Here is a 26,551-nt window from a genome sequence, read left to right on the forward strand (position 1 = left end):
AAATTTTTTAACAGGTGATGGTTTCTTTTCAGGCTTCACATGCTTTTATAAGCGGAGAACTGGGAAGAAGACAGATGGCTGTGCAGTGTGCTATAAGCACAGCAGGTTCCAGCTGATCAGCTTCAGCCCCATAGAATACTTCCGGCCTGGCCTAGACGTCCTCAATCGGGATAATGTGGGCTTGGTGCTGCTGCTGCAGCCTCTGCTCCCAGAGGACCTAGATCTGAAGGCAGTCAGTCCTTTGTGTGTGGCTAACACTCATGTGTTGTTCAATCCCCGGCGGGGAGATATCAAACTGGCCCAAATGGCCTTGCTCCTAGCAGAGATTGACAAGATTGCAAAAACTACTGAGGGAAGCTACTATCCTGTCATCTTGTGTGGAGACCTGAACTCTGTACCTGATTCTCCACTCTACAAGTTCATCCGGAATGGGGAACTTTCCTACCATGGGATGCCAGCCTGGAAGGTAGATGGCAGCCAGGACTGGGGTTGGGTAGCTCATTATAGCATGCTGCTGTAGAGAAATGCATGTAAATGTAAAGAATGTATGGCTGCATTCTTCCTCTCATGAGGAAATAGTCTCAATAATTAATTCAGTTATTCAGAAGTCTCCTCCAATTCCTCCAGCACTGCTGCGGAAAGAAGAGGACAAATGTGTGTGCATTGTTTCCACCACTGCTCTTTTGGCTTCTCTTGAGGCAGACTGGGGATAATAGACCATTTCAGGTCCTGGTTCTCCCTTGGTATGGGATTTTTGTGCCTGCATGACTGTACATGAAAGTGTAGGGGAGTACAAATCCACCAAGAATTTCTGAAGGGTTTATTATATCTGCACCATATTGTGAACAGCTTCATTCATGCCTTTCTATGAGGCACTCTCCTGTTGCTCTTGACAGGTATATACTTACCTTGTCTATAGCACGCAAAAGTTCTGCTCTGTGTTGCTGACTCTTTCTGGCCTCCATGCAGGTGTCTGGTCAGGAGGACTTTTCCCAACAGTTGTATTCACGGAAAATGCTGGCCCCACTGTGGCCGAGCTCCTTGGGTGTAACAGACAGCTGCCAGTATGTCACCCTGTGCCAGCCAAAGAAACAAGGTGAGCTCTGGTGTGCACTGAGTACATAAGTTTGCTGAGGATGGACAGTCTGTGGGCCTTGCTGTCTCAGTAGCTTAGGCATATGTTACATGAGGTACTCAGCAAAGATTCTCTTCTTCTGCCAATTTCCTTGGTATATGAGTTAAATTTAATTTTTCTGGGGTCTGTTGCTGTAGCCCCATTTCTGCCATTTTCTTTCTCTAGTCAAGAGCTGAATGTTCTCCTACCAGTACCCATTGCTCTTTGTATGGCTTTCATATTCCCAGACTTACATTTTCGTGCAGTTGCAAACTATGTTTAGCTGCAGGTGTTTGTGGGAGAGGTTCTGGGCAGTATTTGCACACCACTATTAGGAAATCATTCCAAAGGGCCCATTTACAATCATGGCTATTCTCTACTATCCTTAGGGTTTAAAAAAAAAAAAAGGAGCCCACACTAAATAGCTTTTATTGGAATCTTGAATGTAGAGCTTGTATTGAGCCTGATCTCTGGAATTGTTTTTTCATTTTTGGCAGATGTTTCCTTGAGTTGTACAGTAACTCATCTGCTTGAAAGTCCCTTGAACTTGTGGTATCTCAGAGGAGGCATCTTAATTTATTTCACCAAGGTGCTGATTAAGACTGTTGCATTAGCTAAAGGGATAGCAATGACTATGCTCTCTTCTACGTTTATGCGTCTGTTCTGTTCTACATTTAGGTTGTTAAGTGATTCGCATTCTCATGGTATCAGAGTGCTTGGGCACAAAAACCTCTCTCAAACTAAAGAGGCTTAAGAGGTATAAAGAGTATGGAGGTGTCCCCTGTAGATGTGACTTTGCTGCAGTCATTTTCTTCTTTAAATTGTATTTTTCTCTGCAGGCAGACGTAAGTACAGCCGGGACTTCCTGCTACAGTTTCATTATTGCAATCTTGCCTGTGAACGACCAGCACATCTGGTCCTTTTGGAAGGTGTGACAGATGCTAAACCAGGTACTAATGGGAAACTTTCCAGCTTATGTCTCTCCTAGCTCAATTTTGATAAAAACATGGGGTAGATGTAATGCCTGGTGAGAATAGAGGAAATCAGAAGGGTGCCTTCTGTGGCTGTGTGGTTACTAATGGGTTCTATGAGAGTTCAGAGGAGTACAGTCTTACCACCCTCGTACACACTGACTATGTTCCTTGAGATGCATAAAGATTCAGCCTCTTTTAGAGGCTGTTTGTTACAAAGTGATCTAGTTCTGCTGTCTCCGTTTCTGTTCTGCCATTCTAAAGGCCCTTTGAGTAAGCTGTAGGCTAAGGAAAATGACCTTTCTTAGAGAGCAAAGGTTGAGGTACCCTAAGCTTCAATAATAAATGCTTCAAGGACATATCCTTAGCAGAACAGAGTATGACTTCCCTGTGGTTTGTACTGATCTGCTCTAGAATGTTCCTGTTAGTCTTAGAGCTGGGGTTTCCTTTGAATATTTTTCTTCAAGGTGCCTGTGGCTGGAAGCTATCTGGTCTTCTTGGGCAAAAAGATTCATTTGATGGCAGGAGAAGCTTCTCAGACTTGGGTTGAGCAGCCTGTGCCAGGATCTGTGTAGGTCTGGCTGGACTCTCTTTGCTCCTTTGCAGACCGCCCTCCACACTGGTGCAAGCCTGCTGCCATGGTTAAAGACCCTGATCCTCAGCCATTCGTCCCAAGGTAATTCAGTGCATCTTCAATGGCCTCACTCTACAAGCCCGGTTGCATTTTCGTGAGAGCTGAAAGTCTGGCTGAAGTAAAGACTGAAATAAATTTTGGGGTGGAAGAGAGTAAAGAGGGCTGTCTGGAAGAGCCAGATCCACCCAGGGTTGTCCCAGCAGCTGGGTGCTATTCTGTCAGCATTGTGTTGGTGAGGTGAAGAATGAAGAGCATAGACAGGACTGGGTATTGGAGACAAAGGGAGTTCATAGTCAGCTTTGTCTTTGGTGTAAGTGGAGTGAATAATTTGGAAAGACTGTCTTTTATGCATTCACAATATAGAAATAGTTTTGACAGTTGCATAAGCAAGGGAACATCCAATCTCAGCTGTGACTGCAGTACTCTTTCTTTCCTTGGTAAATGGTGGCTTTTCATGTGCAGGTCTTCAGGTATTATCCAGCATGGCCTCAACCTGACCTCTGTCTACAGCCACTTCCTGCCACAGAGGGGACGCCCAGAGGTCACAACGATGCCCATGGGACTTGGAACCACTGTTGATTATATCTTCTATTCAGCAGAGCCTGTGGAGAATAGGAACAGGGGGGGTGAGTGTGGCAGTGCAGGGCTTATCCCTGTGATGTTGGGAGAGGGCTGCGAGACATGCCAGAATGCAGCTCAGTGTTTGGCACTGCATTTTGCTAATCTGGGGTGGATCTACATGGTGTGACTTTGACTGAAGCGATGCACACAGTGGAAGCATTTGCTCAGGTATCATAAGAAGACACTGTTTATCTTTGCTGTGGAAAAACTGAAGCTACTTAGCTTATGTTCATGTAGACTTTTGAGGAAGCTGGAACAGAATGGATTCTGTTCTTTTGTGTAAGCATTTTACTTGTGTTCCAGTGCTGGGTCCTAAGTTCAAGGCTTGGACTTATGGCTTGTCTGAGACCACATACTAGCCTTAGAAGGTGGTGACTGGATACCTTACAATGGCACCACCTCTCTGCAACCTGAAACAGGAGATAAGGTGATGAAAGACTGTGTGTAAATGCATCCAGGAGCTGTTTCTGAGCTAGTTTAGATCATGTCAGAAGGAACATTGGGGAAGAGGTTAGGAATGGAGAGATTAATTTGTCCTTAGGGGAGAATATGAACCTATTGATACGACTTAGTGCCATGAAAGGAACTTTTCATGTAAGCAGCTGCCTGGTGAATTGAGTTTGATTGATTCCTGTGCTTACAAGTATATGAAAAATTGAACAACAGCCATATAGGATGCTCACTTCTTTCATATCTAGGCACGAAGGTGCATGCAGTCTTTGTGCAGACTGTCTTTGTTCATTAGGGAAAGAATAGGAAAATATTTACAGATGTTCCTCTGTGAGTGTGTAGAGTTAATCTACAGCATCAGTCTCTGGCTGATACTTCTTTCTATATTCTCTGTCAGGTCGCAGACTGTACCAGGATGGAGCCCTGAAGCTGCTTGGCCGCCTCTCCCTTCTCTCTGAAGATGTCCTGCTGATGGCGAATGGCTTACCAAATTCTTTTTGTTCATCTGATCATCTCTGTCTGCTGGCTAGCTTTGGCTTGGAGATCGCCAGCCTCAGAGAGGGTTAGTGTTGGTTCCTTCCCTAAAGAGAAGCTGTTCTGAATATAGCAATTGAGGCTCTGGATTGCACAACCTGCTTGCAAGAAAACTATGTTCTCATCATGCCCTAGAAGTCCCTTTCTCCCCTTACTCCCTCAGAAAAAGCAGGAATGGAAGAGTTTGAGTGCTTTTTGCATTGGTATTTTGTGTGTCTCTTCATACTTGAGCTGTGTTCCCAGTGGGCTTCCAGTTGTATTTAGACACTACCATCTCTTAAAGGGATCCTTGTTACACTGCTTTGTTTAGCAGATGTCTTAGTGCTGCTGGAACCACTGTTAACTCCCATGTTAATTTGACCCCGTGTGAGATCTTCAAGCATCTGGGAACAAGAAGGACAATGCTGCCTACATCTGGTTAGTTAAATGGTACTAAGGATTTGGGGATGTATACACCAATATTCTATCACACCAAAGCAATGGGTAATTTCTCAGTGATAGCTTATGAAGTATGAAGGGAAAGGCTGTGTAACTTGGAGCCAGATTGTCAGTCACTTGGATTACAGTGTACTTTTGCTGGCAGTGGCTTGGCAAATACAAACCCAGTAGAACTTTACCTGTTCCTAGAGCAGATTCCCTAGATCAGCCTGACATTTTCTGCTGAGTTCTTCCGTAAGATATGAGAGCAGTATTGGCAAAACCATTATCAGTTGTTCACGAATGAGGCAGGGAAATCTGATCCCACTTCAGGTTTTTGTGGGAAGGTATGAGGAGACTTGAAATAGTGTACTCTCTTCCTGGGCTTTATTTGGGTTATGTCTTAAATGTCACTTTCTTTATTGAAAAAATAAATTTTTTCTAATCTAAGAAAAAAATATGAACTGCAGCACCTTGTGTTTGTGGTAGCTGAACCCTCTGAGGACTTGCTTAATGAGGCTTTGCTGGCTGTGATGGGAAAGAGAACAAATTTGCTCCACAAGATAGTAGTAATGAAGGTTGAAGAGAGGGAAGAAGTGGGCCTAACTGTTGTCTCCCAGCACATTCCCAAACACCAGAGTTGGTTTATTTGGCACCAAGCTTGTCTTGCAAAATAGTTTGCACTCAGCAACCCTTCCACTCCTCCCAAAGAAAGCAAGTACTGCCCACCTTTTACAGCTCACTTCTGCAAACTGTACAGAAACAAGGTATGTATGTGTGGGATCATGTTCTGTCCCATATATGACTGTGTGAGGACTGCATATTCCCTTCTTGCCCCTGACAGATGTTGGTGATTTGCCTGGTGATTTGTGGATGGCTTTTGCCATCCCATAGTCTGTGTTAGTGAACAACAGTCTGGGGTGAATAAGATTTGTTTGCCCTTAATTTCACAGGTAAAGGTTCTGGTGTGGCACTGGTGTTTTGTACATGGGGAGGTACGCAGAGCTGTGTTTTTCTATGGCTCTGCTTATCTGACAGCTGCACTAATTTCTGCAAGTACTCTTATTCTGATTTGTAATTGATTGCATTTATAAAGGGAGGGGAGGAAAGGGAAATCAGTGAACTGAGATCTTAATTTTCTGCCAGGCTTGAAAAGAGGTTGCCAGAAAGAAGCCTGATTGTAGATAACTCCCACCAGCTGTTAGCATTGTAATAGGAAACTTGGAAGGTTTAAAACCAACCAACCAAAAGCAAACCAAAAACCACTGTGATACATAGTGTTGGCACTTACAACTTCGGCTATCTGTTTCAGTTGTAATTGCTGGCTAGGTCTGACAGTGAATTGATTAAGGGTTTTGTGAAAGCAGCCCTCCTGCCTCCCACCTGTTGAGACCCATAAGGAGTACACCATCAGATGAATTGGTTGCCACTGCACTGGCCAAAGCACCCTGCCAGTTCTGTGATCTAACTGGACATGATAGCAGCTGTGCTTCAACATCGTAAGTGCTTCTTCCATTTTATTTAAACCAAAGACTTGACTTTTGTGTTGGTAACTTGGATGAAGGCATCTCTCAGGGGGGTTTTAAGGTTCCAGCTGTATTTTGTTGGAAAATCTAATGTTCCACAGGTCAAGCTAATGCTTTTGCTTTTGATATGTGAAATAGTATGATCTCAACTTTAAATGGTTAAGTTGCTGAACACTGGATATGGAGTCATGTGCTGAGAAACCACAGGACAATGCCTGCAAGTCCTCTGAGTCTTCTTTCTGAAGGTTAGAAAGTTCCTGGAGAGCCCTGCAGCTCCCAAATGCTTCCTTGAGCATTCATAGGTGTAACTATTGCAGAAATGCAGGACCATTGCTAGTGGCTGCATACAGACACACAAGAGTTTATCACTTGGTGGTTTTGACCACAGTCTGTGAAGCTCTGGTATGGATCCCTACAGGCTTGGCATGTCTCAGGAAAGGAAAGAAAAATGTATTCTAGAGCAATCTGGAGTTAACATCAAATGGATCTGGAGGCCTGTGAATGCCTCCAGCTTTGGGGGAGCTATAGGAGAAGTTTGGAGAAGGGGTGGGTGGCAAGATCGCTACCCCTAAAATAGCAACTACTATATAGTTCTATACTGCTTTAAGAATAGCACACACTGATACAATAAGAGGCTGTGGTAATGAGCAACTTGTGGTGGGACACATAACTAAGATTACAGATGTAGCTCTCAATACTGTTTCCTGACTTAATCTGTATATGATAGGAATTGTGATAGGAATATCTGCTATACTTAGAAAGAGAAGGTATCAAAGAGGTAGTAGTGATGTAGCTCATGGAGACTGGCACTTAGGGGAAGGGATGCCAGAGACCACTAGCAGTGTGTATATATGCCCTGTTACAGTTTCCTAAGCTGCAGGAGCATGCAGCTGTAGAGGCAAACACATATTTGACAAAGTATCTTTGCTAGATAACAGCTTAGGTTGCACCACGCTGGTAGGCTGTATTTAGTTATGCGACTTAGAAGTTGGACTTCCTTCACTTTCTCAGAGTTTTAAGTTCATCACTTCAGGATGTTGCACTTTATAATCAGTTTTCCCAATTGCATGGGGTGGGAGGAGTGGTAAACAATATAATTGCTCTAGTTTCTGCTCTTTTCTTAAATTAAACTTGGCTGCTCCTCGAGGTCTTCCTTATGCATCCTTTTCTTTACGAGGTACCTGTCCAGCAGCTGTTCTCCCACGACTGCGGTACCCCGTTATCTTGCTGAGTTACTGATGTGTATTTTTTCCTGCAGCCATATTTCTTCAATTAAAAGCTATGAGTAGGATTATTTACAGATCAGTCTTATTATAAATTTAACATTTAGACACTGTTACACCGTAAGATAGTGGTTTCCCTTGCCCCTGAAGCGTTAAGTGGGAGGGGTGGGAGCTCTGAAGCAACACTTATGATGAGAATAACTTGTTACATGAAACAAAGTTTCAGTTTCATTAGTACCATGTGTACCACCTACTTTGTGAAGCACAGAACTCTGAAATATACTTGACCTTAGTTCCTTTTCACTGAGAAGTCTCCTGGTGGCGCTAAGAAGAGTTCAGCATCTCAGAAAGAATCTCTTTTAAGAGCAGATCAAAGCACGTGTCCTGCTCCTAATAATATTTAAGTGGTGTTGGCAAACAGTCTGCAAAGCAGGCTGTTGCTGCAGTGCAATTTCTCCTCCTATTGCCAACTCACTAATGAACATTTATTGAAAGTACTGTTGGGGATTTGCAGGCGTATCCATAGCTCATCCAAATGTAGATGAAGCCTTTTGTGGCTTACCTGAATGAAGGCTGTGCAAGCCTTAGTGGGACACCATTGCCTTTACAAGCAGGCTTCCTGTTGTGCAAGTTAATTGAATTGCTGTCTAAGTAAGACCTGGGCCTTACTAGGCTGTAGCTGCCCAGCATGTAGTGCTTTCCATAGTACCATCACACTGAAGTGCACAAACTGCATGATCACTGCAACTGAATATACTGCATTGTGTTTCAAAGTATGAAGTATTTAAAAATCTGAGTTTCTGTAAAGAATTCACCTGCCGTAATGATAACCGGGATGTCTAATTTAACATTTGGCATGCCTCAAGCTCCTTCCTTTCGTCAGCTGTACAACTTTAGCATCTGTCAAGGCAAGTTATCCGCCAACTTCCACTGAAAATATCCTTCTAGTCTTGAAGCTCTTTTTCCTTTTATTTGTTTGAGATCCAGACTGCACATTCTTGTGTTCTAAGGGGATAGGAATGCTGTATAGTAGAGTTGGAATTTTTTTCCTAACTTTGGTTAGACAAACAGCAGCTTTCAAGGTGCTGAGGTGGCAAATGGGAGAAGGACTAGAAGCTGGTATGTGCTACAACAAAAGATGTATTTATTTCATCCAGTCTTTCCTTCTACACACAAAACAAGACTTCAAGCTTTAGCAGTGTTATTTAGTTTTTTAGTCTTTTCAGGATGGATGGAAAGCTTTCTATAGCAGTCTTAAGTTTATTCACTAACTGGCCACTTTCAGGAGTGCTCCTGAACTGAACCTGGAGGTAGATGGGTGCAGTAGTTATTCTAAAGCTATCCTTCCCCTCCGTCCCTCCCACAGAGTGAGGTTGGAGATAGGATGGCAGTCACTCTTTACCAAAATAAAAATGTAATCCAGGAAAGCCAGCTCAACTGAGTTAACTGAATTCTGTAATGGCCTGCATTTCATAGCACATCATATGCCTTTGCCTTCTGTAGTCTTGCAGTCTCTGCATGAATGCTGCTCTTAAGGCTCACTCTCGCTCTCTTATAAATGGATTTTTATATGCATTTAGGCATGTGAGAGACTGAAGTTTTGCAGCTGTGGGCTTCTCAGTGTAGTAGCTGGCTGGGTTGTTTTCTGTTTCTTACTGCTTCACTGAGTTGTGTGTATCCTTTCCACAATAAAGGTTTCTCACTAAGGTCCAAGTAGCCCAATCTCTGACTGACTTAAAAACTTAGAACTGCAGGCTCTCAGTAGCAGGGGAAAAGCCTGATCTAAGAGGGAGCAGAAAGTGTTATTTTTAAGCTGAGCTGTGGCGAAGTTATTGTTTTGCTGTTCTCATGCCACTGTGTAGGAATCACTGTGATCTGTACATCTATAGGAGATTTAGGAGTTACCTGATTTTTAGCAAAATCTGTCAGACATGGGGTAGAGGGTATTTTCAAGCAAGCATCTGAAGCAGAGATTTATAGAAGTTACGGCATTTTAGTCTTTTTTTGCTAATATTATTAAGTATTTAATAGGGGAGCAAGGAGACTGAGTGCTGCTGAAGTCTATTGCCAACTCCTGGGTTTGAGCACAGGCCATGCAGGCTTATGAAAGGGCACCTCTTTTCTTTTGTGTCTTCACACCACCCAGGAGGTGCTGTGCAATTAATTCCCCTCAAGGCAGAATTTGTTCATATAATTAACTTAGATAAGAGGAACTATTGCATGTGCCATTATTTTTGGAGTAACAGATTAGGGGATGTTTATTCCTTTCTTCTACATGCTGTAGGCTTGCCTACATCCTGGCCCTGGTCCCAGCTGTTACTCATTTCCCTAGAGAGAAGGGCTGTGTTATGCCTGAAAGATGATAGCCTGAATAAAGTTGGATCCCCCTTGCCAGGAATGCATTGAATCTTGCAGCTGACTGTCCTTTATTAACCCAGCATTTGTCTTGAGAAGTCCTGGTGAGGTCATTAGTCTGGAAGGTCACTAAACTAGAGACCTGAAGCAGAATTGCTTTTCAGGCCAGGAAGGGAGACTAATCATATATTGAAGAGTAGAGCAGTGCAAGAAGAGGCTTGTGTTAACCCTTACAGCATTATTTCAAACTGAAGTTCCTGTTGTTGCACCCACTGACTTTTATTTTCTGTCCAACCTGACTAATAGTAGTTGAAGAGGAAAAGATGAGTTTTAGCCTTTGGTACACAGCCATGTACACACTTCTTACACTCTGGCAGCTGCCTCTGTGTGTAAAGGACTGTTCAGATGACAGGAGAATGAGGGTTCTTCCATGTCCATAGTGTTGCAAGTACAGGGCATCTATACATAATCTGTTGGATACCATCACTCAAAGCTGTGCCTTTGACTTCTCAGCTGACTTACAACAGAAAAATTTAAATTTGAAATAAAGACATTACAGACATATTGTTTTCCCTGCACAAGCTGAGAGCAGGACAGAGGGAATTTTATTTTCTAAATGTCAAAGGAAGCAGGAAGAAGTATCAACATGAGGGCTATGGGAAGTGCAGTAAGAACTAAATCTAAATACAAGTTCTGTGTTGGCTACATAAGAACACAGAACCTCACTGATTAATTACAAAAAGACACACAGGATATTATTCTTAAAGAAAGAAACCTGCCATTTCTTAGTTCTGAGCTGTACCAGTGATAAAGACGTAAATGTTTTTGGAGCACCCTATCAGTGCTAGAGTAGAATACTGATATGCATGGAAGTGGACCACTCTGGTCCCACTAGCACCATCTCAACCCTGACCTGGAGGGAAACTCTGCTTGGCAGAGATTAGTGGGGTTCCATAGCCTTCTGGGCCAAAGTTGAGTTGAGTTGCTCCTGAGCAGACAGTGCCAGGGCACCACTGAAGGAGAGTGGTTGTGATACATTTAAGTTATAAATCCCTAATGCGGGTCTTAATGTTGACATGATGGCAGTGCAAGACCACTGGAATATATGGAGTTATTTCAGCTAGACTTGCACACACAGTATGCATAGGACACAGGGCACCTTCTGCTTCTATCTAGTGCCTGATCGTCAGGACCATGTCAACAACTGCAGGGGGGTTGGAACTAGATGATCTTGAGGTCCTTTCCAATCCTAACTATTCTATGATTCTATGATTTAGAAGGAGAAGTGGCTAAAGCAACCACCCAAGCCTCTGGTGCAAGGTCAGGCCCATCTAATCCAGATTTTGGCAACAGAAGCATTCTTCTGTTCATTGTGGTTTCTTAAACTCTGCACTTTTAAGGACAGTCATGTTTCAATCTATAAAACACCACATGTGTGCCTACCTTAAAGGGCAGGCATCTGATTAAGGCTTTCACCTGAAATACTAAAACAAAAATTCTTCATGTTAAACAGATCTGGTAACAGTGGTACAGCTACTGCATGAATAGAAACTATGTTTCAACCACAGTTTTGGAGTCATTTATTCTGGTAGATCCAAGCATACTATACTGACCTATACAGTGCCATACAAGTAAAATAGTCACCTGAAAAAAAAAACACTCCACTTCCACTAAACACTTGCTAACATACCTTAAGTTCCTAAAGACTCATTAAATTTAGCGTATCACAGTTAAAATAAAAAAGGCTAGTGTCACAATCTGATGGACACTCAACCCTACTCTTTAGTACATGAAGTTTATATCAGAGTGACACTGTAGCAGGAAGTTTTGCTCACTAACCCATTCGTCCATTAAAAAAAACTGCAGTTGGCCAAGAGTCAAGGGACTTGTCTACATAAAAGTACAAAGAAAAACTCCTATTTCAAGATTTATATTATATTAAAAATAGTTTTGCTAGTAGTAGGTCAGCATTTGTTCCAAGTCTTTCAAAGCTCACCTCAACTTGGCATATGACATAGGCAGTGTCTATCCATTCCTAGTATATGGATGCAGTTGCTTTCCACAGAGTTCAGAAGGACCTGTACTGCAGAACAGACATCAAATGAGACCTACTTACTGTTCAGTGAAATCTATACCCCAGAGCTACACGTGTGATCATACTAATACTTAACATGAAATAGCAGAACTCCTCAAGATCCTTTTTTTTGTTCTGCAGGCCCTGAATTGCTGTCTAGTTCCTTATTTTCATTTCTTCTCTGTAGCTCTAAAGACTGCAAAAGTGAAAAAGACTCATCTCCAGCCTCTTTTTCCTTATGGTTAAAGGCAGACAGACCAGAAGCCAGAGCAGGTGGATAAGGGAGGAAAGAAGTGGAAGTGCAGAAGTTCATTTTTCATTATACCCTTAGGTTTCTTACTGCATAAAACTGTATTGCACTAATACTTTCTGTCACAGGGAGATGCTCTCATGTTGTTAGCAAGGAAGCTAAGCTTTGTATTGAAGTGATGCATCTTGTTACAAAGATGGGGGTAGCAAGAGCAAGAAGAGAATGGTTTGGTCATTTTCCATTTTTTAAGCACCATCTGCTAAACTGGAGATACAAAACCAGTAAGGGGCAGGAGTTCCACCACAGAGAAACATAGTAGAAGGCTTGAAATAGCAATCCTAGTAGAGGGCATATGTCTGCTCCTGCATCCATCTTGAGAAGTCATCACCATTAGATACAAATGAATTAAATGCCTCCTAACGTACATAACTATGCAACTAAATACTGAAAGAGTATATTCTCTTCTGGCTACAGCTGAGGATTAGGAGACCTTGAACTCCACCTGTCATTCATTCCTTAAACATCCACTTCCTTTGGTTTTCTAAGCTATTGGCCTCAGTTACATCCTGCAGGAAAGCACTTAATTATCAGGTCAAACAAAGCATTTTGTTTTAAGCCATTCTGCCCTGGTGATATAACACTGCTGAGCATCCCTTTTGCCCTGCTCTCAAGAAAGCATCATTGACTTGCAGCTGACCTCTCATTTGCCCCATCTATTTTCAGGTCTTCCTCCCCCCAACACATTTCCCTTCCTTTCCATCTAAAAAGGCGCAAGTCTGTCCAGCTATTGAATGTGCTCTGTATGAAGCCACTAATTACTTTCAAGAGCTCACAGTTACCCTGAATTAACTAACTAACCAATCAACCAAAGTCACGGTGAGGATGCATCCTAGTTATATCTAAATGTGTTTTATGTCTTTTTCTTGGATTTAATCCACTTTAATAAAACCTGACAGTCAGTCTCCCTTGATGACTGCTGCAAGTATTTATCATATGATTCACAGTGGCACCTGAACTTTCAGTCCACTGCATAGCAAACTATGCAAAGGCAGTTTGTGGCTTTCAAGTAATGTATATTATTTACAGGTAACAGTGGTACCTTTACAGCTAACGTCATCATTAGCATCCAGACACTAAATATGTTAATTTACAGCCATACAAAATTGACCAGAGGACACATTCAGATGGGTGCTGGGCTTGCAACTTCTGCATGTAATTTCAGATTGTTGCATGTAGCTGGAGTGCAAGGGAGAGGACAGGTGTTGCACTGCACTGTGGAAACTGGCATCCGCTTCTGGACTAATCTTGTCTTGGGTCATCAGCAAGTTCTGCCACCTCCCTGTGGACCATCCTCCTGGTTGTACAGCATAGCAGAATAGTACAGGCTACAAAGAGAGCTTGGAAGGACAGACTGCACTGGTATGGATATAGCACCTTGCACATTACGTCACAGTTAAGGATGTACAATTAGGAACTTGTGAGGCCTGAGTTAAATCACTTGGGGGTGGTGCTTCAGGGATTAACACTGCTTTAATGTGACAGAAGAGCTGATTTGTTTGGGGATAAGAAGCCATTCTTTGCCACCAAAATAGCACTGCTTATACAAATGTGTAGCACAGCAATACTGCAAAAAAAAACCTGGTAGAGCTAAGCTCCATCATGTTTCTAACTAGTTCACATGAAAGAATAAACCCAGTTCTAACAAAGTTAAGCATGTAGGATTTCTGAAAGTTTATCTCCTTGTCAGTACTATGGTAAAACAAAACTCAGTTTCTCTTGAGGATACTCACACTTCCAAGCTCAGTTTTTACTTCCCCTAGATCCACACATCCAGATCACTTCAAAGCCATGCTGTTCTGACTTATGACAACTCCACTATTTCCAGGCCCTCAGCCTCAAAGCGACATCTGACAACACTCCAGATTTCTGACACGCAATACACAGCTTAATCAGTAGTACAACATTCCACTGGAAATAAGTGTAGGAAAAGTCAAAGCTGAAAGCAGGCAGAAAGGCCCAAGTCCTTTTGGAAAGGCTAGCCTAGGTGGTGCTGTTAAATAACTGCAGCTATCCAAAGAACCAGAACACAAGCAAAGCCTAGGGTGGGGAACTACTTTCAGGAGGCTCTGGGCTGAGCTGTTAGGAAGGCAGCTGCAATCTCCTCGAGCAGGACTTCCCATCAGCAAGCATGTGTCTGTAGCTCTAGCACTAACACTACAGTGAGGAAGGAGCAAGGATCTTGTGGAAAGGAAAAATGCTCATAAAACCTGTTCACATCATTAAACCCTTCTTTAACTATTTACTCTTAAAACTTGTACCTCAGTGACTGAAGCACCTTCTGCAAGCTTTCACAGTAGCAGTCACTAGAGAGAGAAGGCTCATGAAGGGTGGGCTCAAAGTTCAGACTTCCCACCAGCCCCTGCCTGGTCAAATGAGGTCTCTGTGCCTGTTTTCATATGGCAATGGCATAGGCATAACATCATTGCTGATGACCCACTCAACAACGAAAGGATTTAGAACAACAGTTCACCAGCATCACAGTGGGTAAAGAAAATCATAATCCCACTGTTTACTCCCTCAGAGACAATGAAATGCTTTGAAATAGGCAGGACTAAACACACAAGATGTGGTTTCTGCAGATGAAAGGTCTTTGTATGATCAATAAATCAGACTGAGCAAATTCAGCCCTCTCTTACAAGAGCAACGTTAAACAAAGTGTTCATAATGGCAAAACTAGGAGTTTCTGCACAAGATGCAAAACATGATAGGGGCCATCCCATTCCAGCATCACATACAGCCTCAGCCGTGCAGGTCTTGCATGGGTTGAAGGCTTCTGAGCAGACAGGGAAGAAGTGCTGTCAACAAGATGCTTCGCTTACTTGCTGTCAACACAAATAAATTGATAGCGAGTCTGCTGACCCCACTCACTTCATATTCCTCCTGCAGCAAACTCCCACCAACATTCACATCTTTTTTTTTTCCCCTTTTTTGTAAAAATACTTGTTTCAGTGAATTAAGATGGACACCTCTCCCAGAAACAGGCAGGTGAATCCTCTGGGACCCATGGGATCCAGCTCTGGGACTGGCCCACTAGGAAGTACATGGGAAGATCAGCACTCTGTTCTGCTCCCACTCCCCTGTCTCCTTTGTCAGCATCACTGCAGGTGTATCCAGGTCCCAGTTGTGGCCAGCAAGAAATCTCTGGAGCTAGGCACAGGCCTTTTCACACCCGGATCTGGTACCCATTGAGGTCTGGCATGGCTTTGGAATCAGCAGGCTTCTTCTCACCAGATGGCCTGTAAGCAAAGAAGGTAAGTACTATTCTGAAACTGTTTTCTTCGTTCAGGAGATGCTGCACATAGAGATGGCAGCACATGAAAAGGTACAGGAATGCTTCAGACTTATCCTACACTACTGAGGGCAGGATTATTCTACAACCTCCAGTAACTCTCCCAGTGATCTACACAGAAAAGAATTCAGGTTAGGAAGAGTAGGAAGCCCAGTCTGGCGCCCCATATCAGTTTCAGGAAAGCAGTCTCACTGACAGCAGTGTAATTATTGGAATCTCTTTGGGGCACAGGTCTGTGAAATGCCAGAGCTCAGACCCCTGCATAAGGTTAAATAACTGCTATCAAAATCACTGTCTATTTCAGCTGCCTTCCTCCTCCCTGCCAAAACAAACAAAAACCCCAGCTGTTTCCCCACTCCCCAAGCAATGATAAACTCATAAAGGCACAGACTGGGGAAGAATGCTATCGCAGGTCAGATAAGTAGCCCCTGTTATGAAGAACCCCAGTAAGACATTAGAAGGATCCAAAACCTGACAGCAATGTGTAGTCTGTGACTAAAATGGAGATGCTCTATATGGGTTTCCTGCCCAGCAGCTGCACTCACCGACGGTCCCCACGGCTGTTGCGCCTATGCGGGCTAGCCTGACCTCTTTGTGGGGAGGAGACATCTTTCTTTCTGTCCTTGGTGGGAGATGGTGGCCCAGTTCCTTTGCCAATCTGCCAGAAAAAGTAAGAGCAACGTAAGCAGACAACCAATATGAGTAGTAACCAGAAAACACAAAGCCTAACAATGATTAATTATATGGGAATTAAAGACAAAAAGGCAAGGCAAGCACATAAAAAATGCAAAAGCCAGACAAAAAAATACTAATAGTGACAACTGTGTCTTCAAGTACTGTATACAGTCCAAGCTAATTACAACTGCAGTACTGCATGAGCGTCCATTAGGGAACCAGCCTGTATACTGGAGTCCTCAGCCTCCAATTCACCATCTACTCCAGCACCATCTAGGAGAGTGTCCTGGTTACTCATTCCCCCAGCACACCATCAGCTAGGCAAGACAGCAGATGCAGCAGCAAACTGCTTCTCCACCCCTGCTGCTTACCTTCAGCCGCATATCACGGGCATGTCTCTCAAGCTCTTTGCGGAAGTCTTCCCGGGTTAGCTTGTCTAGATCCAAGATGGAATGCTTCCACTCAATCTGCTCCACACTGTGTGGGTCATGGGACACACAGTGGCCCAGTTTCACCTTTTTGAGAGTGTGCCAGCAGCGGTGATATGCCTCCTCAAAGTCAAAGATGAGTTCACTCAGTGTGCGGAAGACAGGTGCTTTGTACATGAGCTCCTCACGTCGGCTGATGCCCAGTGCCCCATAGCGGCCTCCGAAGTTCACCCCCAGCACAATGTGTCGGAAGTAGTTCCCTGAGAAGTGGGTTTTGAAGCTAATGGGGAAACGGTCCAGCGTGGTCATGTTGTTGGTGAGGTAACTGCAGCAGCCACTATTGAGGAAACAACTAGAGATACTATTTTCTTGACAAGACACTTCCTCCTCCAGATCCTCCCAGCCTGATCAGCAGATTTGCCGCTGATTCAGGCATCAGATAGGTAGGATTTGTTCTCCAGGTCAAAGGTCCAACCTATTGCAACCTGCCCTACTTTCATCTGAGTCACGGAGAAACCAGACTTGGCCTCCTCAACAAAACCTTCAACAGAGGGAAGTTATTTTCAAGGTACTTTTGTGAAGCATAAGTGCTAACACCTCAAGTGTATGTATTCCATTGCTCCCAAACTGTAATAATAATGCTGTAGCATTTTTCCTCAGTTTGTTTTAATCTGGTCTACTAGCTACTATTTCACACACAAACCAAGGACCTTAAGGACAAAATACTCATCAGACTACCCTTCTGAACCATTTGCTTGCCATCTGTGCCATTCCAGGTGGCTTTGTCAGTGTGCATTGAGAACTTACAGCCTGAGTGACGTAGACTAAGCCTGGAAAATAGCGAGGAAAGATGTGAACTTAGAGATGACACGTGTCTAGAATTAATAAAGGTATTGCCTAAGCTGACAGGCAGTGTTAGACATAATAGTAAAGTGACATACATCATAACTAGAAGTTGTGGAGGATCCCTAACTTTTTAAATGTAGAACACATGCAGGCAACATTGCAGTAAGGGAACAATGTTAGTCCACAAAGGACTTCCTGACCTAACTCTAGCTAGTATTTTTGCCCCTCTTTAGATGTTGCTTAGATTCTTCCTTTATCTTTTTCTCACATACAGAGTTGTTCAGGGCAGCATCAGCCTTCTTGGTGAAGGAGGAGCAACTTTGAAAAGCTAGTTCTGATATTTCAGAGAATTGCTTGGATTTGGATTTTTTGGTGGTTTTGTGGGAGAACTGGGTAGGGAAAATAGAGGGATGTGGGGCTTGGCAGCAATCTTGTCAGCAGCCTGAAAGCATCATAAGGGAACAGAGGAGACGGACAGACGTGCACAATTCTATGAGGAAAGGATACATTCCCAGGATCACAGCTTCCAGGCATTTTATTGGCAGGGCCTCTTTGGTCATTTCTTTGGCCAGGTCCATCAGCCTGCAGAGTGGGACAGGGGAAAGATGAGGACAGTTAGAGGGCTTGTGCTATGCAAATATGGCTAGTTTAGCGCTTTTGCACAATATATGTTAAGTAGGTGTCCAGCAGAGAAGGTGGCCCATTGAGGACAGGGAACAGAAGAAAGTATCTTCTTTAAGAAGATACTAAATCCAAACCAGGTCTCTACCACATGTTGTTGCTGCTTACAAGGAACTTCAGTGAGTTACAGAAAAGCTGCCTACTTGACCAACCTCTGTTTTAGTGAGAACAAGGCACTTGGCTCAGTGAGTTCTGGATGGACACCTGTGTGGCCACAAGCAGAAGCCTCAAAGGATTGAAGGCCAGCAGTGTTTGCCTCACAAGGTTCAAGGACAGTAAAGCCTTATTCTCTGGCATCAACTCTACTCTCCATTCAACAAATACTGTGGAGGAGCCATTGTACTGGTTAAAACACAGGACATCTAGGGTCACGTAAGTCTGTGGACGAGACTAATGGTAAGAAGCCAGCCTTGGGAGGCTTTCAGTATGCTGGCCAGGCGAGTCAATTAACATCAGGTGCTTATCTCCTTAACTTACAGAGTACAGCTCTTCCCAAAATTTGCAGTCAGGAGAATCTCCCTTCTCCTTCAAAGTATGAGACGTCAAAGCTTAGTAAGAGTAGATTCTGCAAAGGCACTCACAGGAGCTGTGAAGTTAGACCTGTAAAGATACTTGGCTTTTATGAAGCTTGTTTAGGGCAGGACCTAATTTCAGAATCCATCAGAAGTTTATATAGTTATATAGTTCATATAGTTAGAAGCAAGCAGGCAGAATCTGCACACCTGGAAATACATTATTTTATTTGATTTACTGACTCACGACAGTAAAACCTACTCTTGTCCTTGAGAAAGGCCAGACACAGCTCTGCCCAGCCATGCCCCAGGCAACAGACAATACAGTCACTTAAAGCAGGATGGAGCTGCAGTACTGAAAGCCCTAAGTGCCACCCTGACCTTGGTCAGGGAACAGAAGGAAAAGCAGTGGGCCCCAATATTGTAAAGCAAGGATTAAATGCTGTATGACTGCCAGCACTTACCCAGTCAGAGGTCTGCTCTTCTTAATCTCAAAGAATTGTGTCCCGGTGTGATTGTACCTTGAGGCAAGAAGTTAAAGGCTTGACAGCTTGGAAAATAGTTTGTAGAAAACCTGTCTGAAGAACTTTCTTGTTACTTACTATTCTCACAGCAAAGTCATGATCCCACAAATATGAGAGCAACAGAAGAAAGACCCCATCTCCTCTCATGCATTTCTCCCATTTATAGTCTCTCCTAACTTCCACTGTGTTTCCTTCTTGTTAATTCTTCTATTTCTCCTCCCCACACACGTTTTCACCCCATTTCCCAAAGGTCAGTGCTGACAACAAATGCTCTGCTCAGCCTTCCAGTTACCAGGACAGAACATAGACAGATCTCTGCCTGCTCTGGTCTACCTTATTCTAAGACTGACTAGGACCAAATCCAGTGCATAACCACCTTCGGTGGGTGAGAGGTGTCAAAAGGTCTGCCTCCTTACTTTTCTTTAGGGCTGAAGCCAGAGCTATCTTTGTATTTCATCAGTGAGATTAGATTGTGTATGCATCACATGTACATGCTGTCCAGCACAACAGGGATGGAGAAATCTCATTCCCAGGACACAGTGACACCAGCAGCTTTGTATATAAAGGGGCAGAATACCACAGATGCACAAAAGCAGGGCAGCTGTCTAACTTTTAGACAGCTACAGAGAAGAGTGCTCAAGTGGAATGATCTGAGAAGCAGTTATTCTTAACACCACAGCTCATCCATACCTTACCAGTGAGGTGACACAGTTTGTAGTCTGTCTAAGACTTGGCTGTCAGGGTTGCATATGTGTTTCTAACAAAATGGCCACTGACCTAGAAGTGTGGGTAGTGGGAAAAGGCCCTTGACAACGTGCCTGTTTGTTACATTGAGTGAACAGGATCAGAAAGTAACTTGGGCAGACACAGAGCAGTTAAACAAACCATCATCCCAAGTCCAGCTTCCTGTTTTCAGGGAGCAAGTTTCAGTTCTCCTTCAACTACATCAGAACAAGCTCTTCTGCTCCCTCTTTCTGGGTTATCACACCAGTGACTAACATAACAGTAAAGGATACTGAAGCTCCCTGATGTAGCGCTGTACAGCTTCCAGGCGCTCAGGGATGGGGGTGGACGGCTGGAACGTAGGCACACTTGGTATGGGAATCTGAAATGGGGAGCAGAATATAAATCACTGTTTTCAACCCTCTCCAGCTTCTTGCTGAACTCAGTGGCAGATAACTACAGGGAGTGTGTTCTCTGAAACTAGCCCCTTTTTGCTGTCCAAAGTGATCACACCAGAACATTCCACTGTTTCCACACTGACAACTGGAAAGGGATTCAGAATGAAGCACCACCACAGAGCTGCAAGAGAAACTGTGTGAAAGAGTCATGCATTTAGGCAACATTACATTGGAAGAATGAGATAAAATTAACTGACAAGGCAAGATGCGAGACAGGAAAGTTACCGCCCAAAGGAGCTTGGCCTCATTCAACTATGCAAACTGGAAGGCACAAAACAAAAATGAGAGGGGGAGGTAAAAACTGAGAATGAGTTTTCCCAAAGCCACCGGATCATAGAGCAGTCCTGTAAGCAAGGGTATAAAGGTCCCTCACTGCCAGTGAGTTGGCACTGACAAGGACACAGGCTTGACAGCATCATGACTCCCCCCTGCAGCGTCTGTTGTTTTGAATTATGTGGTCAGAGAACGACTCCTGAAAGCTCACCATTTGGACTGCTCTGCCATTCTGAGGCCTCAGCCTTATGGGTCCAGTCTGATTTTCCTCACCATTTGCTCCACAGGGAACAACTGCAGCCTTGTCAGCAGCTGAGAAAATGTGTCTAAGGAAAGAGAAGTGTCCTGTCCACAGGACAAATACACTGGAGAAGACACAGATTTGGTGTTGATTGACAGACTTGGAGAAACAGCCTAGCATTCTCTCTCTGAAGGATAGCTTATGCCTTGCACACACCTCTCTGATACCAGACTGCAGCAGCTTTTCACAGCAGTTTGGTTTTCAGCTTTTCAGTTCCTCTTCAAACTTCCCCCTAAAGATGGGCCATCCCCAGCTAAGAAAGAGCTAGTCAGAACCAGATCTTCCCTTGGGCTTTCCGCTCTGCTGTGTGTGCCTCTGCTGGCCATGACTTTGTAGCCACTTCTCACCCTCCACCTGTATTTCTGTGCCCACTCATTTCCATTCCTCCTTCTGCCCCAGGTTGGCATAAGTGATTGGTGAACCAGGGCCAGGCTTCAACCAGCTGAAAGCTGAGCCAGCAAGCATGGGTAGTTTTCAGTCAGATCAGTTCCCAGTCCTGGTTTGCCACATGGTTGCACTCTGCTTTTGCCTGCACAGTACAGGGGCCAGAGACTTCTTAACCTTGAGAGATGGGCTGTCACTGCCTCTGAAAACCATAATCTGTGTTTTTAAGCCTAGTTCCAAACACCATCAGCAAGTAAATGCTGAGCTAAACTCAATCTCTACCCATTTTCTCTCCATGTTTTTTCAATCTATCTTTTTTTTTTTTAATTTTTAAAAAACTAAGTAGCACCATTTGGCTACTGGTACCCATTTTCATAGTACCTCTTGGAGGTGTGCCAGTTACCATCTCCAGTGCCTCACTGATATACCCTGCTTGGAGCAAGCAGAGGCACTGCCTGGCTTGCAGGAAACAATGGCAGGAGCAGATGTGAAACTGGGTTTCTTCAGCCACAGCAGGAGCAGGGAAAGCTCCAGAGACCAGACCAGGGATGGAGGCATCTCTGGAACCACATGAGCTGAGTCAGTTTGGATGCTGTGAGCTGACACAGAGTCACAGGAAATCATTTCCAGGCAGAAACAATGAAAGAGGTAAGAAGCAGGACAGGCTCACTATTTAACTTTGTTCCATTTCTTCAGCATGGACACTTCCATGCTTTCCGAGTGGAGACTGACAGATTAAGTGCACATTGATGGCACAGATTAATGACTGGATAGATACTTCTCCCTTTACTAGTTGTGCAGACCCCCAGATCCCCTTTTCCTCAAAGAACTGTGCCATGCTGGACAGTGGAATGGCAACCAGTTCAGCAGGGGACTAGTTAATGCAGAAGAGCCTCCTGCACCTCAAGTAATTAAATTGATGAAAGTACAGTGTGCTCTCTCTCTTTCTCGGATCTGGGCCTGCAGCCCAGACAGGGCTACAGTTTCTTTTGCATCAGGTCTATAGCATTTTAATGGGGCAATAGAAACAGGAGGAGAGGAATAAGGTCTCCATCCGCACACTGACAGGATGGAAGACCCTAACATTTTGTCCTTATGCAGTATCCACTTTACATTTCAGAAGGGCTATAAATATTAGGCAGTATTCACAATCCTCCAGAAAGCAGAGAGGAATTTATTTGTAGAAGATAAGAAATCAGATCTATTTTGCTTTCCTTTTAGTTATTCAGGAAGCTGGAGGGACAGCTAGGAAGAGAGCCCAGATTTCCCAGAGCACATACCTTTGCCAGGCTTAGCAGACTGACTGAACATGCCTGTGGTCCCTCATCACTTGTATGGAGGGTTTGCATCATGCTGCTCCTGGATTTACACACCCCAGGAGGCTGGCTATATGCGTGGGATTGGGACTCTGTTTTAAGAAAGGGGATCCTGAGAACAACAGAGATTTTCAGATACTAAATGGGCCATGCTATATATATGGCAAGGCAGATGGGAGCAAGGCACAGAAAAAGCTCCACCCTTATCTGTATGACAAAGGTGATTTTTTGGTTAGCCTAGTGTAGCAACAGTTTATTTTATGGTGCTTACATGTATCCAAGCACCTCCCTAATAATGCTTTTGCAAGCAATGTAAGAGCAATACAAATCCCAGTTGTTAGCCTGACTAAAGAAACTGGATTTTACTACCCTCTTCAAGTATGAATCCATTAGATGCAACTCTTCCTGTCTTTGTCCTCATAACCACCTCATTTAAAATCCATAATTTCTTAATGAGGCAAGCACACATCACTTTGTATTTCCAGTGTGGATCCATTTCATGGCCCCAGCAGCTCCAAGCAAAGTAATACTCCATACTTTTGCTAGAAAAAAAACAGCCTGCAGGAGGGTGGCTCTTAAGCCCAGGGTGCATGACCAATCAACTATGTCCTGCCACTATGATACAGCTCACTTGATGCCCGCTCACCCCAAATCTACTGGAAGGAAACGGAGACCAGAAGAAATCTCTGAGCTCTCACCCCCCAGTCAAAGACATGGCCCCTGCAGCTGCTCTGTGAACATCTAAAGTCTGACCACAGCCTCCTGCAGTTGTCATTTTATGGTATTTTATGGCCAACTCTTTTTAAGAGTTATTTCCCCCCAAACCCAATGCTGGCTACCATTTAAAGCCAAAAATATCACAGTTGGTGAACCCCTGTCCAGTTTTCAACACCTAAAAATGCCTGTTCACCCTTCAGCACAAGGAGAATACCTGCCTTTTCAAAGGAGCTAATCCTGCAGAGTACACTCACTGTCCTAATTCTCATCTGTTGCATCAGCCATTCAAAGAAACTTGATGGAGGCAGGTGGTGATATAAGCAGTCCTCAAAGATAAAAATACATCCCTAGAGGGGAAAAGGAGTTAGGGAAACAAAGCCCATCCATCCTTGCTGCTTCCTGCACCCCAGCATCCTCTCAGCTGTATGCCCAATAAGCTTGGGAATGGGACCTCGAATTGCAGAGCAGTGAGTAGTTTATATATCTGGTTTCCAGGGTGCTAGCAGATGCCAAATAAATGGATAGCCCAATTTCACCTGTTATTGCAAGAGCTTATATCACTTATGTCCCTTGACTGTAACCCTTTGGCATCAAGACTATAAAGTCAGTACAATGGAAGAACTTCACATTAAGACCAAAACCAGAGACTGAGCACTGTATTTCCCTCCCCTCATGTACTGGGCTTTTGTTTGTGAATCTTTTTCTTCCATTTCCTTTGCCTCTCCTCATCAAATCAGCCCATTTGGTCAGGAAATTGAGTAGTGCGCATTCTGACTGATTTGAAACACGTTTTCAGCCTTCACACAGGCTTAGGACAAAGTCAAAGAGAGGAAGGAAATCTAAAAAGGAAGGAAAAGTCCAGTAGGGTTAGAATAGGGACTGTAATTAGGACTCAAGTTTTGTACTGGTTGCTGCCACAGGTGCCTATAACTCTTCACTGCACAAAAGATGTTGCATCACATGTTTCTCCAGAGTTACTGCTGGAAAGTAGTGTGGATTGCCTGTGCGCTATATAATAGCATGTTCTCGTATACATTCAGTTACCTTCCCAGGGAGGTAAAGTCCTTATTAAACCAGTCTGAGCATTAAAAAATTATGGCTTTGCATCTGAGTTTCCTCTGATAGTGTGATGGGAATACTCTCCTAACCCACCACTGGAGTGACACATCAAATGTTTGCAGTGTCTTTTGTTCACACGATGCCAATGAAAGGGGGAGATTTCTCTCCAGCTGAGGTGCAACAGAGATAGATAGTAACAATCACAAGAATTCACATGCTAATATTTCAGTGTGGAACAAGGTTAAGTGAAATGATCACCAGTTCCTCTTTTCGTAGCATCCTCCTGCAAGGCCAATAACACGCTCAAAACCACAACTAACTCTATGCATCAGCAACAAGCTCTGCAAGTGTTCACTAACTCCCCTTTAAACTCTCTGGCGTCAAGTCTCTTTTCTGACACACCGTTCTGTGTAAGAACGGTTTTCAGTGTGGGAGATTGTACCCAAATCTAGTTTCTTCATGTTTAAAGACTCACCTCTGCCTGTCTCACTCACAAGTATTGGGACTTTTCTAAATTTAACTCTCCTCATCCTTCCATCATTTAGTCAGTCTTCCTCTTGAGCACAATCTATCTTCCTCCCAGGCTGCTCACACATGAGCCACCTGAAATCCGTTTTCCAGCGAGGCCTCAGAAGTGGGTGCTGCTGGCCGCCACGGAAGGGCAGAGCCCCGCAGCACCCTCCAGCACTCCCAGTTACAGCGAGGCTTTGCTTTCAGCAAGCACACCCCGGGGCCCTTTTCCCGAGGGATCGCTCCCAAGCTCGGGGGCCCTTCCTCAGAGAGGTGGAGGCGAGCGGCTGCTCGCAGCTGGATGCCGCCGTAGCCCCGTGGGAACGGGGTGTCTCACCTTGGGCAGGTCGGCAGCTCCCCGGATCCTCTGCGCCACCCGCTCCCCCTCGGGGTGGATCCTGCCCACATGCCGCCACATCCGCTCCCAGGTGGGCTCATCCACGGGCAGCCCGCCGCGGTTAACGAAGAAGGGGACGCCGCCGTCGCGGAGATCCTCCTCGCCCTCCTCCTCCTGCTGCTCCTCGTCCCGCGGCGCTGCCGCCGCCTCGCCGGACTGGGGGTGCCTCGCGGCGGCCGCGGCCCCGCCACCCCCAGGCATCGCCGCCGCCCGGTCTCAACGCCCGCCGCCCGCTGCCGGGCAGCCGGGGGCCGCGCCCCGCATGACCGGCAACCGGGCACGGGGCGTCACCGCCCCCGCCGCCCCCCCGGGGATATCAAGGCGGAGGGCTTTCGGGGAAACCGGGAGCGCACGCCAGGCGGGGCGGCGCCGGCTGCCGCATCAGGGCCGCCGCGGCGGGGGAGGCGCCGGCGGCCCAACAGCCCGCGGCAGTGACGGCGGGCACCGCGCGGGGCGGGCCTGCCGCCGGGGTGTCCCCACCGCGCCGCCTCCCGAGCGCTCCGTGGGGCGGGGGCCGGGCGGGGATAGCGGCCACGGCGGCGGATGCCGCTTGCGGGGTAACAAAGCCCCCGCGCGGGGCGGTGCCGCGATGGGCCGGGCCGGGCTGGGCCGGGCTAGGCATCGCTCGGCATCGCTCTCCTCCTCTCTGCTCCGCCCTAGGCCGGGCAGCGCAGGGGCTCGCAGGCCGCGGGTCGCAGCGAGCTCCCAGCGCGGTGCCCGGATCCGGCTTGCTGCTGGCAGGGAGCCGGGGCGGGCGGGTAGGGGTGCTGCTGCCCGCGGGCGATAAGGGGGAGAGGGCGGGGAGGGGCGGGAGCGAGCCTTTGGGGGGAGTAAGGGGGTGGGGCCACGGCATGGCCGGTTAACGGTCGACGTGAGGGGTAGCGCGGGGTTGTGTGTGCAGCCGTTAGTGCGTGTACGGCCGCAGTGTTTGCCGGCCGTGGTCTCCGCTGCTGCTTTAGGTGGGTGAGGGACGAGGGAGACGGGCCCGAGCTGGAGTGGCCCGGGAGGTAAAAGCACCGCTGGGAGCGGGGACAGGTTTCTGTGTAGAGATACCTTTGAGGAGCAGAAGAACTGCCATAAAGTTGCTAGGTGGAAAGCAGTAAGTGGCAGAGACACTGTTCGGGATGTTCCTGGTTTAACTTGCGAAGTGCTACAAGGTAATCACAAAGGATGGTTTTCCCTAGGTGGGAACCACACTGCTGATCTTGGGGGGTATTTCCTTCATGAGA

General features: G+C 45.4%; 2 protein-coding genes across 8 annotated transcripts in view; one reads left to right on the plus strand and one right to left on the minus strand.

Annotated features, from left to right (window-relative positions):
- The window catches only part of ANGEL1 (angel homolog 1), a 55,042-nt gene extending 49,844 nt beyond the window's left edge, over positions 1-5,198 (plus strand). For all 7 annotated transcript variants that reach the window (XM_034061877.1, XM_034061879.1, XM_013129019.3 and 4 more), the window contains exons 5-10: positions 33-466; positions 970-1,096; positions 1,954-2,064; positions 2,692-2,761; positions 3,182-3,345; positions 4,188-5,198. In XM_034061877.1, coding sequence (XP_033917768.1) covers positions 33-466; positions 970-1,096; positions 1,954-2,064; positions 2,692-2,761; positions 3,182-3,345; positions 4,188-4,357 — 1,076 coding nt within the window. In that variant the 3' untranslated portion in view covers positions 4,358-5,198. The remainder of the gene's footprint in view (positions 1-32; positions 467-969; positions 1,097-1,953; positions 2,065-2,691; positions 2,762-3,181; positions 3,346-4,187) is intronic.
- Positions 5,199-10,409: 5,211 nt separating this feature from the next.
- On the minus strand, positions 10,410-25,780 carry VASH1 (vasohibin 1). The gene is made up of 7 exons (XM_034061899.1): positions 25,263-25,780; positions 20,201-20,289; positions 19,125-19,181; positions 17,975-18,049; positions 16,565-16,946; positions 16,064-16,176; positions 10,410-15,465 (listed from the first exon to the last, which is right to left on the minus strand). Exons 1-7 carry the CDS (start codon positions 25,521-25,523, stop codon positions 15,393-15,395), a joined length of 1,050 nt encoding a protein of 349 aa, XP_033917790.1. The 5' UTR covers positions 25,524-25,780; the 3' UTR covers positions 10,410-15,392.
- Positions 25,781-26,551: the final 771 nt, after the last annotated feature.

The sequence above is a fragment of the Melopsittacus undulatus genome, chromosome 4 (genome assembly GCF_012275295.1).
Source record: "Melopsittacus undulatus isolate bMelUnd1 chromosome 4, bMelUnd1.mat.Z, whole genome shotgun sequence".
Lineage (NCBI taxonomy): Eukaryota > Metazoa > Chordata > Aves > Psittaciformes > Psittaculidae > Melopsittacus > Melopsittacus undulatus.